This window comes from Lycium barbarum, chromosome 8 (genome assembly GCF_019175385.1).
Source record: "Lycium barbarum isolate Lr01 chromosome 8, ASM1917538v2, whole genome shotgun sequence".
Classification (NCBI taxonomy): domain Eukaryota; kingdom Viridiplantae; phylum Streptophyta; class Magnoliopsida; order Solanales; family Solanaceae; genus Lycium; species Lycium barbarum.
In genome coordinates this window covers 6,034,849-6,055,960 of record NC_083344.1, presented here as the reverse complement: position 1 = coordinate 6,055,960, position 21,112 = coordinate 6,034,849, and the positions used below count along the sequence as shown (strand labels likewise).

General features: G+C 36.4%; 1 protein-coding gene across 1 annotated transcript; it reads right to left on the bottom strand.

Moving 5' to 3' along the window:
• Nucleotides 1–1,119: 1,119 nt before the first annotated feature.
• LOC132604964 (uncharacterized) lies at nucleotides 1,120–7,704 on the bottom strand. Its single transcript, XM_060318309.1, has 4 exons — nucleotides 6,287–7,704; nucleotides 4,254–5,839; nucleotides 3,150–3,422; nucleotides 1,120–2,074 (listed from the first exon to the last, which is right to left on the bottom strand). Exons 1-4 carry the CDS (start codon nucleotides 7,494–7,496, stop codon nucleotides 1,724–1,726), a joined length of 3,420 nt encoding a protein of 1,139 aa, XP_060174292.1. The 5' UTR covers nucleotides 7,497–7,704; the 3' UTR covers nucleotides 1,120–1,723.
• Nucleotides 7,705–21,112: the final 13,408 nt, after the last annotated feature.

Here is a 21,112-nt window from a genome sequence, read left to right as displayed (position 1 = left end):
ATTGTGTAATCCTTTAATCATTCATGTAGTATGTTACATTTTGTACTGCTCATCCATTTTGCGGATAATTATATTTCTAAAAAGATCTAAATACAAGATATATTTCTTATATAAAGGACAAGAAAATATTATAAGGATTAAAATTAAAATTTAGTAATAATTAGGGATCATAAATATTATTACCCCTCTAAATTTTGTTGGTTTCTGATTTGGGAAAATCTTCTTTTTATTATTTTAATGAAATATGATAAAGCCACGCAGGAAATTTTGTCTTGATTAATTATAAGCAAACAGAAGAGTAACTATATGTACATCTCCTATTACTAATTTTTAAACTCTCGTAAAGATGGGATAAATATGGAGTTATTATATTTTTTTCTTTGAAGGAGAATTTATATTTTTTAAAATGAAGTTGGCTTTTCTGATACTTGCATACGAAAATACTTATGCGACCTTGTATTTATGTCAATATGAAGTGCAAGTGCTTTTCTCAGGATACTGTAGGCTAATTCAGAATTTAAAGTTTATGATTCTAAAGTTTATTATAGGTATACATTTAATAAATTTCTTAACAAATATACGGGATTTGTTAAAGTTACCAAATTCTGTGGAATTCGTACTTTCCAAGCTACCCCCAAGTAGGTAGGATAATATAGGGAAAAATTTAATTGTGAGTACATATTACTTAATCATATTTAAGTGATAAAGTACGTTTAAAAAAGATATATTGCTTTCATTGATGTAAAACACTCCAAAAAGAGTAGGTTTTTGCCAATAACACCGGGCTAGTGTGTAGTGCTGTGAGTGTAAGCTCAAAGAGCAATTTTGTCATTGAAACTAATGCATTACATATCCTTTTTTTTTTTTTTTTGCTAACAGGAAGACACTAATCAAACAGAGAATTACAACTTCAGCTAAGTTAAGATATAAAAATTGTAAAGTAAGATGCTCTGCTGCTTTCCCTAGAAAAAATGGAGCAAGTTTTGTGGAAGGCAAAAAAAACCTAGAAACCTAAATAGGCTAGTTCCCCACAAATTCATAAAGCAGGGACAAAATTTAAGTAGCAGGACGAAACTATTCTTTTAGTGAAAATCTCCCATACACATTAGTCCAAATAATTATTAGCAGCCTAAAAGAATACTATCAAATCCCCAGCATATAAATTTCTATAAGAAGTGGGATTAGTAACATAAAAAATTAAGGGAAGTTAGCAGCTACAACATGTTTTGTCATTATGTATAAATTACTAGTTTACTACACCCTAAAATACTATACAACAGTGAATTTCCTCTGGCTCTCCTATGTGTATACATCAAACTTCGTTCCTATACACCAGTATCTTACAGATAAATTTGAGTTACACAATTGAGGAGTTTCATGGTGAAAATCTTCCACAATGCAGAAAGAAGAAACAAGCTATGTTGCTCGGGATGTTGCCGCACCAGTGTCAAATCCTTTAAAAACGTAGTACTTTAGGAGGATCCGACACGGAGAAGAAGTCTCATGGGAAAATCTTCCACCATGCAGAAAGAAGAAACAAGCCATGTTGCTCGGGCTCTCCTAAAATGATGCCGCACCGTTTCAGATCCTCCAAGAATGTACTACTTTTAGAGGATCTGGACATGCACCTGTCGGCATTTTTAAAAAGTCTGAGCAACATAGGAAATAGGTACATGTTCATTTTCTGAAGAAAAACAAAAACAAGATTCTTAACTATCGGTCATTAATCTTTAGCCTTTTCTTTACTGTCTATTCTCTCATTGTGTGACTCAATGTTTTTCTTTTCCTTTGCTGCTGCAACATTAGCCTTTTGTGAAGTTTCTTCACTTGCACTAATAGGATCATGTGGTAAATTTTCATTCTTGTTAGTTGAAGAGGAACCAGAATTTGCAACGTCACTTGACTTTTGATGTTTTGTGGTGTTATTGGAAGACACCATAGTGGTCTTGTTTGGTGATTCTACATGAGATTCAGAGACTTCTTTGAGGCTCATTTTGGGTAAGTCCTCCTGCTTCTTGTCATCATTGTGGTTAGTGGATTCTTCATGAGATTTCTTTTCGTCATTGGATGGTTTCTGCTCAGCATTGCAAAACCAAAAGGAAATAGTTTCAATGAGAAGCTTAAATTCGATGATGAAGTCAGGAATTTCGCTAAGGGTGTTCAAGATTCAGTATATATATATATATATATATATATAAGGAATATATTTAAGTTGTATACACCATATAGTTTTCTGTATATATAGTACAATTTATGGCAAAGGATATTTAATTGACCACCCTTTAGCCTATGTGGCTCCACACGGCTTGAAACAGAGTTTTCAAGCACAAACATACGATAGAATGAACGTAGTAAGAAAATGGCATCTATTTATGCTCTTTCAAAGGGTGTAAGTTTTATGCTGATAGTGCAAAACAAGGAAAACCTTTTATCTAAAGGGTTGTTTGGTTTACCGTACTAACAAAAATAATCCTAGCATAAAACTCCGCAATAAGTAATATCATGTATGTTTTGTTGTTAAAGAAAAATACATACAATATTTGGTTGGCCTTATTAAACTCCGCATTGCTTATACACCCCCACCCCCCCCCCCCAAAAAAAGGTGGTATTTGTGAATTATTTTATGCGTGATAGAATGTGAAATAAGACACCTGTATTAGTTTTACATGGCATGAGTAACTAAAGATAAAGAAAAAGCTCTTGAAGTAATCAATCCCCGCATAACTACTCAACATTATTATTTACTGCATAAAAATCTATATATCGTTATTCATTGCATGAACAATACATTCATTATAATCCCTGCATTTCTAGTCTGTGAACAAAATGAACTTGAGGTTTTTACACTGTCAATATATATAACTTAATTAACTGAAGGAATCATTTGTTCCAGTCTAGATTGTAGGTTCCAGAAAAACAGCTAGCTGCTTTCTTACAATTATCAAGATTATGTATCTTTTAGAGTGAATAAATTGACTAAGTTCTACTTGTGTTGTGCTTATTGCTAACAGAAATTATATACACTCACAGTGTAAATTTGCAGTGTCAGTGCTATTTAACTCGTCGTAGCAGGTTGACTGCCTTATTTTTCAGATAACTAGTTTCACTTATTATGGATAGTTACGTGCAGTGAACTATAGAAAACGTACCGTTTTAGCATCTGCATGATGAAGTTGGTCAGCTACAGATTCGACTAACGAAGCCCTTGTGTTTATAGACATTCTTGGACTTGGACTTTCACCCATTTGTTCCTCCCTATCAAAGTTTAACAGAGGGGCTTGACCTCCTGAGGACTTCGGTTCGAGTACAGACTTTGGTGATGATGTACAACTCGAGGCTGTAGGGACTTCTTGAATCGTAGAATGTAAGCTGATGGAGTCTTGATTGACAGATCTCTCCAATGGAATTCCAGGTATAGAATCCTAAATAACAGAAAACAACAATTTAATGAAATTTCAAAGACTATAAGTGAGAATGCTTAACAATTGATGTGATATTGATTTGCTATACATTACTTGAAAGTGCAGCCACAATGATTTGCTATACATTACTTGAAAGTGCAGCCACAACTGCATTTTTTGATAATTTTCTGCAGATTATTTGTTGTTTTGTGAGGATCTAGACTTTGGTTTTTTCTTTTTCTGTTGCTTTAAAAGTTCTGAACTAGAATCAAGATGCCCAGTCCTCCCTTTTAGATATATATTTCTTTATCAAGAAACTCTACTCACAAGATAATTGTCGTTGCATCCTTAGCAGATATCATTTTCTTATTAGGTTATTAGTCACAAGAGCAAAAATACATGGAATTAATGCATATCTTTGGAAAATCTTTTGACTTACTTTCTTTTGAGTAAATGATCCTTTCCTTTGTGACAAGAGACACTGCTATGCTGATGCATTAGAATTTTATAAAACACAAGACAAAAGTTGATCATTCTGATTTTTACAAACTGCACATTTTGTCAGCCTTTAATAAATCGTACACAGCTAAATTCTGAAAAAAGATTTTGTTTTCATGTTAGAGTTCAACTTCTATTGGTTCGTTTAACTTCGATATTCTATTACGTATAATTTTATAAACACTTGTGACAAATGTTACTTGCTTCTCTGGTTTATACAAACTACAAACTTTATATCTTTTTCACCTTTAATAAGTTGATGACAGCTGAACTCTGACAAAAGGTATTGTTTGCATGAAATAGCTATTTTAACTTGCATAATCTCATCATGGTCAATTCATTAAATCATCAAACCTGCATTCTCTTCTGTTCTTCAGAATTTGAGGAGCCTTCATTTGCTGAGAACTTTGGTTGAATCATAGAGTTGGGAGAGGGGGATGAAGTAGAGGCAATTGGAACTTGTTCAACCACCAATTCTTGCGGTGATGATGATGCTTGGGAATCTTCAACACTCTGGCTAACTGTATTATCACGAAGTGTTTCCGGAATGTTATTTAAAGTGAGAGACTTTGAATTTTCTGCAGACTTCTCTGTCTCTGAATGTGGAACTGAACTTTGCACTTTCGGATTTTTTAACTTAAGTGTTAAGCACTGAGAAGTGCTTGGATCACAAATTTCAGCAGTTAGTACTTCATCTGACTTCTTATTTTTTACATTGCACGTGTCTACTTGTTGAGCCTCCGAATGCATCTCTTGACCAAAATTTGAACTCGGTGCAAAATATGGTTGTGATACGGACTTAGACGATGATGTACTAGAGGCTTCAAATGAGTGATGTCCTTGTCCAATAGTTGAAAATTCCACATTTTCGCTATGTTGTTCGTTGGCTGGAGTTGAATTTTCTATTTCTGAAGGTAATTCTGAAACTTGTAATGTCGAATTGCTTAAACTAAGATCTGATTCCTGTGAAGCAATTGAATCTGATCTCTCGCTGGAGATGTTCACTGACCTATTATCATTTTGTGCCTGATCAAAATTCGAAGAGGATCCTTGTTCAACTAAGCAATTTGGTTGTAAAACAGATGTTGGTGAGACAAGTGAATTTGACGCGAAAGGGAGTTGTCGTACTGAAAATTCGGGTTGTAATAATGAACCTTGAAATCTTTCACTAACTACAGAAAGTCCTTCCGGCCTTCGCTGTTGATAACTGCGGCTAGCTTGATTCCTATCTGTCCTTGGAGGTGGAAATGAGGTTGAACCGGCGGAATCTGGTCCAATTGTCTGATCTGATGGAATATCATGTGGCACGTTATGGAACCTCGAAAATCCAAATTCTACTATATCTTGTTCGGTTACCTCACGTACTTCTCTCGAATTTGATTCATTTTCATCTACTCTAGCTAGGTGAGATGAAGACATCAGTGTTGTGTTTTCATTTGCGATAGCTTTTTCTATCTCCCCGTCTATAGAAATTTCTTCATCTGCGGATGAGCTCCCATCATTTGTCAACGGAGGTGAACCGACTTCAGAAACCTCCACTTGCAAGTCAGAATCAATAGACTGGCCGGGAGCGCGATGCATGAGACGATTCGGATAGTAAATTCGTCCGTCCTCCTCTCTCGTGTTCTCCAACAAGGATGAACCGGAATGTGACGGATCACTTGATAAGTTCCTTAGGGCAGGAGAAGCAATAGACTTCAAGATTGCATCTTTGTCTATCTTATAGAATGGTTTATCGTCTTCTGAAGAAGACGATGAACTTGTCCTATTGCTAATGTCTTCCACTAGTACTGACTTTATCTGTACTTCACTATTGTCTTTTTCATCCTGATTAGTATCCTGACCTTCCCTACTATGATCTCCTTTATTCGCCACGTTCATCTCCTGTTCAGATGCTTGAGATGGTACTTCTTCAACTATTCTATCGTTATCTTCCCTACCTGCAAATAGATCACATTTGTCAAATTTCATTCAAATGGAGTATTAAAGGTAACCCTGAATGAGCTTGCTCACGTTGCCGGTATCAAGCCCCAGATAAAGGAGGAGGGTTGCGATAAGTTAACAGCCAACATAAAACTAGTTAGTTTATGATTAATCCGCACAATACAGAATAAGTGGTATAACATGTTACCGTGAATGCATGCTTGGTTAAAATAGTGACGGAGCCCGAAATTTCATTAAGCCGATTCAAAATCTAAAGAAGTAAATATACGAAAAATGCAAGGGGATTCAAAACCGACTATATGTAGTACATAATAATTTTGACCTTGTATACAAAGTGAAATTTTTGGACGAAGGGGATTCGCATGAACTGCCTTTCCGTACCCTAGCTCTGCCCATGCTTTGTTTGAACCTCGATAGTAAAGAGAATAGACGTATCATTTTACCTAATCGGTGTCTCGATTTGGAACTTTCAGATGCCTCCGGAAACCTTTGCCTGGACAGAAGATCAGAGCGAAGAGTTCGTTCGCATTGATCATGGTTTAAATCCCCTGGAAATGAAGCCCCTATTTGGAAGCTTTCATGCCTGGATAACATCAATTCCTTCTGTTCTTGAGCTGACATGAACTCTTGCATAAAACTTCCACCTCTGACATTAGGTTTCTCTTCATGTTGATCATATGGAAGGTCAAAAGGATTCCGATTCGGTCCCAAAATTGAAGGGGCCGAACCTGGGGTAGGTGAAAATGGACTAGTTGATTCTTTGTTCTTTGGAATTAAAATTGAGGAAATTGGAGCAAATGTTTCTTTGCACCCTATATTCATCAGTGATCTTCTAACCTGGAGGCTAAGCATCTTTCGTGCTCGTCGTCTTGCCATTAAACTTTCCAATCTTTTAGTCCTTTCAATCTCAGAAAGTCCAAGATCCATGAGATTCTTTTCATCATCATCTTTCCATTGCACAACCTTATTTCTTGCCCCTTCATATTCTGTTTGATCACCAAAACATTCTGTTCTTCTCTCATACATACTACTAAAAGATTTAAAACATTTTCCATTGGCTTCATAAGAGCAATCCGAATAATCAGGAGGCCTTGAATTCTTGAAAATACTTGAGCTGGAAGAGCATTCAGCACGATCACTTATCGAATGCACTTCCACCTCTCGAATATCTTTCAATTTTTCTTCTACCAACGCACCTTTATCGACAAAATCATGATCACTAAAAGGTATTCGAAATGATGCACCTTGCATAAATTCCTCAGCGCCATTTTCTATACATTTCTTGGATTTTCTTCGCCTAACAGATCTAGCTCGAAGAAAAGCCTTTTGTTTATTGTCAATGACATCATCATCATCGTGATCTTTATCAACATGACTGATATTCCTAGAAGGTTTCGAATCAACATCTCGTTGGAAGTGTTTAAAATTTGGGATGCTAAAAAAGACTATAAGAAGAATAGTGAAAAATAACAAAAGGGGTAGGGAATAAATGAAAAACCAGGTAATTGATGGTGAAAGAGCAAAAAAAAGGATGAAGAATAACAAAGTACATGAAATAAATGGATGTTTCTTGGCAAAAGTGAAGGAAAATTGTAAAGAATTTTTAACATGTTTACATATCAAATTCCTAATATTGCTCGACTCAGTAGCCATTTCTGTCTCAAATGTTGTATCATTAGGAAACTTTTGCTAAAAGGGTACATGAATATCAAATTATCTAATAAAGATTATCTAGACAAAAGGGAAATGGATATAAATAAAAAGAGACTCTCATCTTAATTTATCTGGATAAAGAATTCTCTTTTGAAGGATTAAAGGATGACGAGAAGATAAATGGCACATGATAGGAGAAACTCTGAAGAAAATTGGACATGATGATGAGAAATGTGTCTCTTTTTTTACCAAGAAAAAGTGGGATTGAGAAATTTTGTTCATTTTTGTGCTTGTCTGGTTAGTGAGATATTCTCCACCATCCTTGCTCCTGTTTTTCAGTGATAACTAGAGATTAGTATTTTTAATCAAACGTATGCATAGTGTCAATGCACCTATTTTGTTTTTCTTTTTTTGACTAATTGTGAGGAGCTAATATAACATAAGTCTATATTTTTAGGAAAAATAAGCTATATAGTCCGAATAAAAAACAATGGATTCACATGCATTTGTTACTAAGCATGTACTCCCTGAGTACTGATTAGGGTTGCGCACTATTCAAATTAATTCGAAAAATCAAACCGAACTGAATCTTTTTGTTATTTGGTTTGATTTTTCGGTTTGTATGGTTTGGTTTTGGATTTAAGATTTAGAAATTTTGGTTTCTTGGTTTGGTTTTGGATTGGCAATAATCGAAAACCAAAAAAAAAAATCGAATTATTTCATTCTTGGTACATGGACACTAAAGAAATGATCAACTAGCATTAACTAATTTCTACATTTTATTTTGATTATGATATTAGACGTATAAGTTTATTCTAGTTGACTTGTTCTATTATGCTTTTATAGGAGACTAAAAGTGTTTGTCTATCTCATCAAATATATATTGTATCTTATCAGTAGTAGTCATTATTTCAATCATGTGAATTGAATTTAGAAAAAGTATTAAACAGATTAGACATTACCACTTCTCATTCTTTATAATACTCATTCTTTTCTAGATATTCAAATGATATAACCATTTGATTATGTTAGATTTGTGTTTTCTTATATGACACAACTGAATAACCAAATTGAAAAAAAATTGAACCGAGAAAAAAAACCGAACCAAACCAAATTTATTTTGATTCAGATTGAATGACATTTTTACAAAACTGAGAAATCGAAAAACCAAATGCACACCCCTGACCGTGATAGAGATAAGATCTTATGTACTTGAGGGTGAGTTTTTTCCATATGCGTAAACTTTGATGGATAGACTTATCTAATATCTATGCTTATAGAAGGTAATTGATATTTAATGTAATAGTTCAGTGTGCGCTAATTGACTCAAAACTACGCTAAAAGGGTAAAGCTAACATTTTATAAAGCTTGCATTCCTCTTTGTTGCCCTCTTCTTGCACCGCAAAAAATTCACTACAAGAAAATTGTCTTTCAACGACCACTAGTTAACAAAAGGATATAAATCCGGTCGTTATAAGGGTACTTGTAGCGACCCAATTTTTTTGCAGTCGTTAAAGTCGATTTTTAGTTCATCAGTAACAAAGGGAAAGTATTTGGACCTTAAAAGTTACAATATCCGGTTGTTAAAAGCTGAAATTTTAGGCGCCAATTTTTTCCCCCTATTTTTTCACGATCCTCTACCAATCATCCCCACCCCAGAACTCCCTTTTAGTGTCTCTACCGTCTGAGGTAACCTTCCCACGCGATTTGGATTCCTTCTCAGTTATTTTCCCTTTTCGATCTTGATTTAAGGTCTGGGGTTCACTCCTTTGTTGATTTAACCACCTGTTGTTGTTGTTTCTCAAAATCGACTTCTAATTAATTCATCAGGTAGAGTATTTGAGGTTGATTTGTTAAAATTTTGGGTTTTTCTTTTGTTAATTGTATCCCTGGGAATTTATGTATTGTGGACTTTTATGTGATTCTCGAATTTGATTTTCATTTTATCGCTTCCCGAAGTTGGAGGTTGCGATTGTGGTTGATGACTTAAGGGTTTCAATTAACTAATTTTTTTTAACATCGTAATTAGATACTTATTCATGTTTGCTTTTCATGTCTTATTGGTTGTATGTATTTCGTGTCCTGATGTGTTATAGAATCTGGATTAAATTATGTGTTCTCTGAAAATCATGACTATAGAAGTTAGTAGTTGCTCTATTTCACTTGCTAGATGGATGTGAATATGTTCCTATGTGGAATATGAACCATGATTTGGTTATCTTTTGAATTTTTGGATTCATGATTTAGAAAGTATGCTTGATAGGGATTTATATACTTTCTGGATGACATGCATTAGTTTAATTACTTTGCTCAATAAATGCAAATCTGTTTAGTCCTCTTGTAACCAAAACATGGACCATAATCTAGGCCTTTCGCTTCTGTATCTAACAATGTCAATTTAGATCTCATAAAAAAGGAGAAATTGTGTCCTTAAAATAATCATTTTGCACTTTATGAATATGGGTATTGAAGAAGGAACTTATATATATATATATATATATATATATATATATACACATATCATGAAAATTATGGTTTATGGGGCTTCCATTTGGCTAAAACGTGAGGTTGCCTCCTTTCTGTATAAATGTTTTCACTTTGGTTTGTTGATTAGTTAATGCTGAAATAATTTGAACGTCAATTGCAAGTTCTATTGTTAGTGACTAATATCCTTCTCCTCTCTTTTATTTGCATACACAAGCTGACACACACAATGGAGTAAAAAATGGAGTTTCAAAGCAAGACTCATTGCTTCACGGAAACCACCACTTCACTGTCAGCCTGTGTTACCTTTACTTCCCCATTATCTATCCATTGCTACTTGTTGTGTTGGAATTTTAAGGTTGCAGTACCCCCTCTTCTCAAAGGTTTGGCCTCGTTCCAATTGTGGCATATGAGGACATTTTTTTTCTGGTCCTTCCTGTTGCTTAAGGCGATGGTATGTTTGAGACCACTTTTCTTGCAATGATGATAATTTCTTATAATATAAGCATGATGAGAAAAAAAAAATCTACTCGCTCTTGGCAAGGCAACCCGGTTGGCCGATAGCATCGGTGCAACTAGAGTTCGCAGGCATGACGATGTCTTTGTCCCCTTGCTTGGCAATACTACATACTGAGCCTCAAAAGCTTTTTTTTACTAATCACTGGCTTGTCACTGCTTCGATTCAGGCTCTGATTTTTGCTCTCTTGTTGACCTATGTTGAGTGTTGACTAACTGCTCTTACCCTCCTCGCAGGCTCGCACAAACACTGCACTCACCACGCTTGACCTCTGTGCTCTTTCTCCCCTAACACTGCTCTCTTCTTCTTTTCCTCTTGGCTACTTATTATGGTTTGAGTTATTTTTCTGTTTGTCGGTATTTTTCTTAAGTTCGCGATGCTAAGGTGGATTTCATAACTGAAAAGTGATAAGATATCACCGCTTTCTTTGAGTCTGAAAAGGTCAGATTTTTAACTTCTCCTTTGATCTTTATAGAGAACACATAATATTGGTTTGTGTTGTGGCGCGATGCTTGAGTAACTGTGTTTTAGGACTTAATTACTGACTTATTGAATATGGCATGACAGAAATATAGATTCTTCGGAGTTTAGAATCTCTGTTAAAGGTATTAATAAAGGTATGCATTATGCCTTAGAATACATGTCTATAGGTGTTGATCGTGTTCGTTTCCTTTGAACTTGAATGCCGATAAAGATGGCTGAATACAGTCTATGAATTACCAATGTCGCTTCATGGTTTTCAATTACTGTTTATTAACTTGTCTATAAGAATGATTTGCTTGGAATAAGAAATACGTTTTAGTAGGAAAATTGCAATGTAAATTGGCTACTTCGATTGAGTCTTTGTATATGTAAAACCATTATTCTAAGAAGTTACGTGATAGAACTTTTCTGTATCTTTATAGGATAAATTTGCATTGGATGTTGCCTGATTGGAATTAAAGGTAATTGTTTAGTCTTCATACTTATAGAGTTCTTTTATTTACAACATGCAAAATAACATGCTCATGGTACCTTTCTTTTATATGAATAGCAAACTATGAATCATTAAATAGTGCATTCATTTTATGCTTAGCTTCCTGATCAGTAATTAATTGATATGTAATCCAAACTTTATCATTTTTTTTTTATCTTACAATAGAATCAGAGTCTTGGGTTTTCTTAAAGTTGTTAGTATGTAAATTTCCTGATTGTAATCAGCTTCATTATGAATGTATTGCCAAGTCCCGTCTTAAATAGACAAATATGAATTTGTTGCCAAGTGAGATCTTTTTTAAATAAAGTGAGATAAAGTGGTATCTTCTAAATTGATAAATATGGAGTTCCATGAGTACTTGTGAATGACCTTTTCTACTTTATAGTATTTTTAAAAAGAAACGTCAAGGATAATTTATATATCTTGTCTAATTATTTTTATCTCCAAATATGTAGCTTGCAAGTTTTATTGATAAAAAACATCAGTTGAATCAAGAGTATCCCAGGGCAGGTGAAAACAACTTTTTCCTGCTCATTAAGGTATTTTTATGACAATTGTTTAAATTGCTATTTGTATCCTAGAAGTTTTAAGTATTAAAGAACATCAAATCATTGCTATAACTTAATGACCTAATTTTGAATATTAGTTAAATTACATAATATAGGCAGACGCTCAGGTCCATAGTGATATATCTCCTCAAGAGTCAAGATGGAGAATACTTAGACTTCTTGCAGGGAACACGACAGATGAAATGCAAGTAAGAACTGTATTAATTATTGAATGTTAGCTAATTTTCGCTGAATCTAGTCTTACTAAGCTATGTAATTCATGCATTTCTACTTTTTAAGCGCTGATGTTCTTGTCAATTTAATCTAAGCTTTGTGAAGGTAAAGTTGTGATTTTTTTACGGCTACTCTATATTTTTTAGCTTAGGATATTTGTTTTATCTAAAGCTGGTGATTTATGCTGCAAGCCTGCGACATTCTCCATAAGTTGTATCTTAGGGTGTTTATCAGAACTGCTTCAGTCATTCAATCATTCATTTTTGATGGAATCCGAATTTGTACTAGTACTGATGGAGCACTAGATAAATGTTTTGGACGCTGCATTTGACTTAAATAGGGCTACTTCTCCCTAATGTTTAATCCAAATACTTAAATGTGATGTTGTGTCAGGATTGGTGTCTCACCTACTCTAAGGAGTCCTGTGTCTTTGGCATTTGCTTACATCTGATTGAGATTCATATTTGGTTAGGCAGAAAGACATGTTTTTGTTGTGTGAGATGTGGATTTCTTATATTTCTAAAACTTACCCACCTTACTACCTTGAATATCTACCCTTTTAACTGAATTGGTTGTTTTCTTATTTTTCTGCAGTCTGTCAACATCTGATTGTCCTAATGATCCTGCAAGAACCTATTCTTGAAGAAAGTATATAGCAAATATAACAGACAGAAATGTTGATGAACAAGTTGAAGAACAAGAGATGTCCATTTCCTATTTTCTTAGTTGTTTAAGGATGTTCCGGTTTTGTACATGTCACAATTCCTTTTTTCTCTTCTGTAGCGAGTTGACAAATACAGTGTTGTACAGTTGGATTGGTATATATTTAGTAATGATGCTTAGTTCTTTGTAATTAACTACAAGATTTTATATAAATATTGATTGTTTTGTACGTTTTCATGTGTATTTATATATATAGAGTGTGTGTGCGTGCGCATCTAAAACCTTTATATAGATGGGGTTTATTGTTGTAATTAAAGGTTTTTAACGACTGGAAAAGCAGTTAGCGAAGGGAATATTTGGTCGTTAAACAGGAGGTTTAACCGGTCTTCTTGTTGTCGTTAAAGAACTTTTAACGACCGGACTAAGAACCGGTCGTTAACCATTAACGACAGAGCTTTTAACGACCGGCGACGACGGGATTTTTTCCGGTCGTTATTGACTAATAACAACCGGATCATGGCTTTTAGCGACCAGATTTCCTGTCGTTGAAGACCTATTTTCTTGTACTGAAAAAAAAAATGAAGCCCATCCACCTTTACATCCGAAATTCATTGTTCGATTATTCCAAATTCGCATCGAATAGTCCCACTTGGGGGTAAGCGCTCTCTATCAAGAAGTTTTCTACGTTTTTTCCCGAAGTGTCCCCACATCTGGCTGCTCTTTAAATATTTACCCCAAATTCCATTGTGCTGCAAAATAGGCTTTGTTCGCTTACCATGCAAAGCAAGTGCATTTTTTGAGCGGATTGCCCTTCTTTTGGGGTGGTCTTTAAATTTTTCCCCTCATATTTGTGGTCTTTAAATTATGCCCCTCATATTGCTGGTCTTTAATTTTTGCCCTTCGCTCTGCAACTCTGAGCGTTCACGCAGAAATCATGAGGTTCTGAGTTCGAACCCCCGCTCAAGCATAAATTAAAAAAAATTGCAAGGCAAGGTTTGGGTCACGTGTATGCCTGACCCGGCATACTCTTGTTAAGGAATTACCAAATTTATGCCGGACCCGGCATACTCATGCCTTATGGGCAGACTTAGCATAAGTATGTCGGGTCCGGCATAACTTTGGTAATTCCTTAACAAGTTTATGCCGGTGGGGGCATACTTTTAATGGGCAAACTTTTATGCCGGATCCGGCATAAACTTGTGAAGGAATTACCAAAGTTATGTCGGACCCGGCATACTTATGCCAAGTCTTCCCATAAGGCATAAGTATGACGGGTCCGGCATAACTTTGGTAATTCCTTCACAAGTGTATGCCGGTGGGGGCATAGCGAAATTTAAACTCTGCCTTGCGAATTTTTTTTAAAATTTTGACTGTGTCGGGGTTCGAACCTGGAACCCATGGGTTTTAGCCGAAGGCAAAATTTAAAGATTTCAAATATGAGGGGCAAAATTTAAAGACCACCCCAAAAGAAGGGCAATTCGCAAGCAAGTGGCCTTTTTGTCCTCCGGATACAAGCCCATGTCCCTGTATTCAAACTTGCAAGCCACAATTTTAAAATGTATTTTTTTTTCTTTGTAGATTTGAAATAATAAAAGGGAGGTATCATGATCGAAATGGAATAAATAGTCACGCCCCGAACCTGGGCCTGGATGTAACACGGCACCCGGTGCCTGACTGCATGTGACCGAGCGAACCAACTGACTGGCTGAATCAACATATAATACCAAAACATAACTAATTTATAGAATAAAACTAACACTTGCTGATTAACTAAACGTCTGACTGAAATATCATAATGCGGAAATACTTAGACAATCTGAACATATTTGACAGTAGCCAACATGGCTAAGCCAAAACAACTGAACGACTGAGTATAACTGTCTACAAGGCTAACATAACAAATATCTGACTGTCTGAACTGTGTCTATGAAGCCTCTAAGAGTACTGAATAATAGAGCTGTCTATAAACTGAAATAACTGGATAGCTGACAACGCCCCGAAGGAATTTGGGGCTCACCAGTAGCTGATACGTGCACTCATAAATAGCTGAGTCGTCAACCTGTATATCGTTGCGATGCAGGCCCCCAAGCAATAAAAGGGACATCATCACATTTGAATTGTACTGGTATGTAAAGCAACTGAAGCAATAAAATACTGAAACTGAAACTGAAACTGATAACTGTAACTGTAATAGCAACGAAGTAGAGATATGAATACCCCCTGCTCTGTATCTGAATCATCTGTATTATCTGTGTTTGTATATGTGGGGCCTCGGCCCAATAATAAATGCACGCTATGGCCTCGGCCTAGTAGTGCGTCAGTCAATGGCCTCGACCATGTATACGAATACACAAGACTGTGTTGTGCCCTTGGGCAAAATCACATATGCTTAATTATGGTTAATTAATAAGGACTAAGACCATAGTAACAATGAACAATGCTGAACTGAAATAGACATGTTGGACTGAATTGAAAACACTAACTATTTCTGAGCATACTGAATTTCTAGACTGAGACTCATGTGGTAACAATACATAAGTCTATAAATATTGCGTGCTGAGTTCATGATATTCAAATTGACAACCATGAACGAATTCTGTAACCGCAACCCTAGAAGATAACAGTTCTACAACATATCATGAAACTAGGGCTAAACTGTACTTTGAGTCAAACTACTGACAAGTATGAAGAATGAGGCGTAGGGAGAATCATGAACATTCCCTAACGTAGATAGTTAGCCTCACATACCTTAATTCCATCCTTTGAGCGTAATACAATGTTCGTCAACCCTTTCAAATTTGATCTATATCAATACAAGTCAAAGGGATTCTATATTAGCAATAATATTTATGCTTTGGTCATCTAAGCATTTTATCAAACACTCAGTGGGCATAAAGCTCCACAATCTCCATTGATGGTGTTTCTTCACCCAATTCCCATTCTATTACTTCTAGGTGATTCTACAATCTCAATTAGGTGTAATTAACATCATTCTCCATCACCCATATCATTATAACAATCTCAAGTCAACAATCAAAAACCCTACTAAAGTTCGTGTAATTCTCTTTACTAAACCCATTTACTATTCTCCCAAAAACTCATCAATTCACTATTATGAATGATTAGAGTGTAGAAGCATTACCTTTATGACGTTCAATCCTCTTGAATTCGAGTTCAAGGGTTTCCACGCCCAATAATAATGTCCCACTCACAACTCTATCGATTAGAAGGGTTTACTCAAGTTAGAAAGAGATTAGGGACTTGAATTCAATCTAGAATCGTGATAAAACTTACCTTGGAGGGTTCTTGAGGCTTGGGACTTGTTCCCTCTGACTTTAGGGTGATTTTTCGTGACTAGGGGTGTTAGGGAAATAAACCCCAAGCTTAAATATAACTTAAAATGCGAAATCCCGACTTTTAACGCGAAACCCGACCTGTTACGCGATGGGTCCGCGATGTACGTGCATCGCGTGACATTCTGCAGGTCGATACTCAGAGTTGTGCGATCATCCCACGATGCGGGGCCATCGCACGCGCCCTCACGCTCCCCGAAAAGCGGTGTGTATCGGTTCTATGCAGTGTTCGGTAAAATGGTCATAACCTCTTGTACATAGCTCTGTTTGGGCTCCACAATATACTGTTGGAAATCTATTTCAAATAGCTACAACTTTCATGTTTTAAGTTTTCTCAAATTCCCAACGTATTTTCACGAAATATGACTGGAAGGCAGACATATCGAAAACTTAGCCGATTCTATAGAATTTTAAGTGCCTTACTATTAGCCATATTGAGACAATCATATCTCCTTGCTCCGATCTCTCATTGGCCTGGTCCTTATATCGTTAGAAAGGTATTTCTACGTACTACAACTTTCATTAAGGGTACTTTCCCAAATTCCCAACTAATCAAGGATTTATGGTTTCCCCAAGTAGGCATGTCAACCATTTTCGGAAAACGTTCAAACCTTCAGTTTTTTTCCACTAGAACTCTAACGATACGGGGTGTTACATTATCTCCCCCTTGGGATCATTCGTCCTCGAATGATGGATTCTGATAAAGAGTGACTGCCGAGACATTTGCACACTAACTGACGTGAGCACATGAAAACTGAACTGAAAAGGTTCTGAACTGAACAACTACTAAACTGACTGTCTAACAGGCTGAATACTGATAATGTAGAAAATGTAGAAGGAAAGATCTGAGAGGGGAAGGTACAGTACCTTCACCGGTTTCTGCTGATTCTTCAAAGAGATAGGGATAGCTGGACTTCATATCTTCTTCGGTTTCTGACTTCGCCACAAAACCTTTACTGAGGCTACTTCCTCAATCCTCAACTTGCGAACATGGCGATCAAGGATTTTCACTGGGACTTCTTTATAAGTCAAATTATCATTGACTATTATGCTATCAGTCGGGACAACCAATGTCGGGTCTCCCACACACTTTCTCAACATGGACACATGAAACACTAGATGCACAATAATCAAGTCATGTGGAAACTCAAGCTTATAAGCCAATTGACCAACCTTTCGTTGGATTCTGTATAGTCCAATATGGCGGGACTATGCTTCCCCATCTTACCAAATATCATGCCACCCTTCACAGGTGAGAGCTTAAGAAATACCCAGTCATTAACTTCAAACTCTAAATCTCTCTGTTTCACATTTGTGTAAGACTTCTGGCAATTCTGAGCCGTTTTCAAACGCTTCTAAATCAACTTGACCTTCTCCATAGCCTGATAGACCAAATCTGATCCTAACAACTCTGCTTCCCCAACTTTAAACTAATCAATCGGTGATCTGCACCTTCGCTCAAAAAGGGTTTCAAACGGTGCCATCCCAATACTAGCATGGTAATTATTTTTGTAAGTGAACTCAATAAGAGGCAGGTGGTCATCCCAATTACCATTGAAATTAAGGACACATGGTTACTGAACTGAATGAATACATGATTACCGAATTGCTGAGGTACTGAACTGAATGTCTACTGAATTAACTGAATACTAAGCTGACTGAATACTGGATTAACTGAATATAGAACTAGCACACTAACTGAATACTGGACTGGCATGAATGCATGAGTATTGGACTGACATCTGAGTACTAAGCTGACATGAATATTATAACATGAGATCTGAATAGCGTATCTGTCTGATCATCGGTCTGCGGATGAAAAGTTGTGCTGAGGTTAACCCTCGTACCCAATCCTTTCTGAAATGATCTCTAGAAGTTTGCTGTGAACTGGGCACCATGATCTTTAATGATGGACGCCGGGTCCCATGAAGTCAAACGATTTCTCGAATAACAACTTGGCATATGCTGGTGCTAAATCTATCATCTTAATAGGCAAGAAGTGTGTCGACTTCGTAAGTCTGTCCATAATCACCCAAATCGGGTTGTACCGTCTAACTGAATGAGGTAGACCTGTTATAAAGTCCATATTTATCATCCCCTGACATAATCCGCTCTCTGAGCCCATCTACATCTTGAATGTATAATCTGCCTTGGTATCTCATGGTACCGCCATCTCCCCCTTGTTCAAAAGCTGACGCTTTATTTTCGTGAATCCCCTCTTTCATCTGCAACAAGTAGGAATCACCAAACTGCTTCTCTCTAACTTCAATGACTAAGTAGCCATAAGCCATGTTCTGGGCAATAACTCCACCCACTTCGGAGTCTGAAAGTCGAATTCCTAGCTTGGATAAGCGGTGATTTTCTTTCACCATAGTTCTCTTGTCTGCCTAAATCATGAGTTGTAATTCCCATACTTGATTTTTTTTTTCTGAGATACTTCCTAAAATACTCATAGTACTATTGTGCGCTAAGTCTTTGACTAGCACCTTAAAGATTAGAGTCTCGTGCAATGGCACTACCCTTGTGACACATAACTGGGCATGATCTTATAGCTTTTCTGTGATCGCCTAATTGATAATAATTGAACTTGACACGATTCGTTCGACGATCATTCTACTCATTTCGGGTTTCCTCTAAGTTGAGGCATATTCCTTATGGAGACTATCTCATTATGCCAACCTAACTGAACTAAGGTTCTTCATATCTCATACTAACCCTTCGGGTCTTCAATTATTTCACTGGACTTACTGGCGATTAATGCATATCCCCCTTAGACCAAGGCTAACATCTTATACTTACAAATTCTTCTCTTTTGATGGGATCCAATTAGCATTCCTTATCTTCTGTAATTCCTTTGTACTCTACAACACTGATGACTCTTTTTTTTTTCCCCGACTCACTTCTGAGCAATTTCTCATTGGGAAAAACTAAATTACTTACATAAATGGGTTGCTACTGTATTCATAACTGGCATACTCTATCTTAACGACTTAACTATTCTCACACTGTAAATCTTAGGACAACTCCTTTTTGAAAACTCTTAAAGGTTATTCTTCTGTAGTTTGCTCTCTTACGGCTTAGTTGATTTCTTCTTCCACTAATCACTCTACTCCGAGCTTAACTTAAGCCCTTGGTTTCTAACACACATTCGGATGTATCCGAACAGTCACCCACTTAAGATGTTCATCTGAATAAGGAAATCAAATCATACTTCTAATAGTTCTGCTGAAATTGTTAATGCATTGTATCTACTCAAAACTTACTTACTATTTTTCTGTTAATCACCTGCTAGCTTTATATTTTCTTATTTTGCTCTGAATAACCTAAGTTATTTCTAACTCTCCCTCATCATCTGACGCTATTCTATGGTTGTATACTATCTTTTCTGAACTATGGATCACACTTAACAAACTTTCATCTATCTTATACGAAAGATTGGAACAACTAAACCCAAACTTTCTATACACTTTAAAATCGTGTCAGACTATACACATCTGGGATAAACACTTACTCACATAGCTTAAGCGAGAACTGTCACATCTTCTTATCTCATAATAATAACTACTTCTTATAGTAACTTACAACCATCGTACTCTCTAACTCTGATCTGACTAACTTAAACAAACTAAAATCATTCCCGAAAATTTAATATCGTCTACTCATGGTTATTATTTCATACATGCCTTTGTTCTTAACAGGCATAGTTCGTACGAAAATTTCATCTGTGGTGATAACTGGGGATGCCTCTTTATCCTGACGACCTGCTGAAGATTCCAAGCAGTCTTCACTGAGAACTGAAATATCACGCTTAGTTGTATTACAACCTGACTGAGCTTGAGAACTAAGAGGAGCCACCGAAACACACACTAAGGCCTAAACGATACACCTCTTTGTGTCCCTATAACACTTGTTGCACATAAGATTTGAAAACTTCTGTGGCTCACACTGGTATGTCACTGAGAGGCTGGTGCTCTTAAAATCTGTTTCTAGCTGAACTGACCTTTTTTATCATATCTAGACCTCAAGACTAGTGCACTAGCTGCAGATGGAGTGGGTCCTGATGACCTCCGGTAGAAAACTGTCTGCCACCACCTCCTTGAGATCCTCCATGATTTACGATTCCTGTAGACTTATCTCTTTTTCTAATTTCTCTGATATCCTCTCCCTGTTGTATCCCATTCTCCTTTCTCAAGAACATCATTATCATTCAACTTCCCATTCATTATACAACACCCTTTCTCGGGAAACTTACACTTTATTCACCTTTCAATAACATCTCAAGTCTCATTTGTTACCAGCAAGTACTTCACAATTGTACTCCTATGGATAATCAACCTCAGTTGGGCCTTGAATTACCTGTTCGTCGCCTGCGAATTCGAAACGTACGTAATTCTATAAGAAGAGAACTTACTTATTGCTCTAAGCTTCATGGCACGATCTAGAGTAGAAAGAAATGAGACAAATCCTGAATGTCTTGGTGGTCAACTGTTTATATGTGTGGGGCCCACACACATATAAAAGAGACCCCACTAGACACGGCTTCATAGACTCCCTAAGACACTTGAACCTAGTGCTCTGATACCAAGCTTTGTCACGCCCCGAACCTGGGCCTGAACGTAACACGGCACCCGGTGCCTGACTGCATGTGACTGAGCGAACCAACTGGCTGGCTGAATCAACATATGATACCAAAACATAACTAATTTATAGAATAAAACTAACACTTGCTGATTAACTAAACGTCTGACTGAAATATCATAATGCGGAAATACTTAGACAATCTGAACATATTTGACAGTAGCCAACATGGCTAAGCCAAAACAACTGACCGACAGAGTATA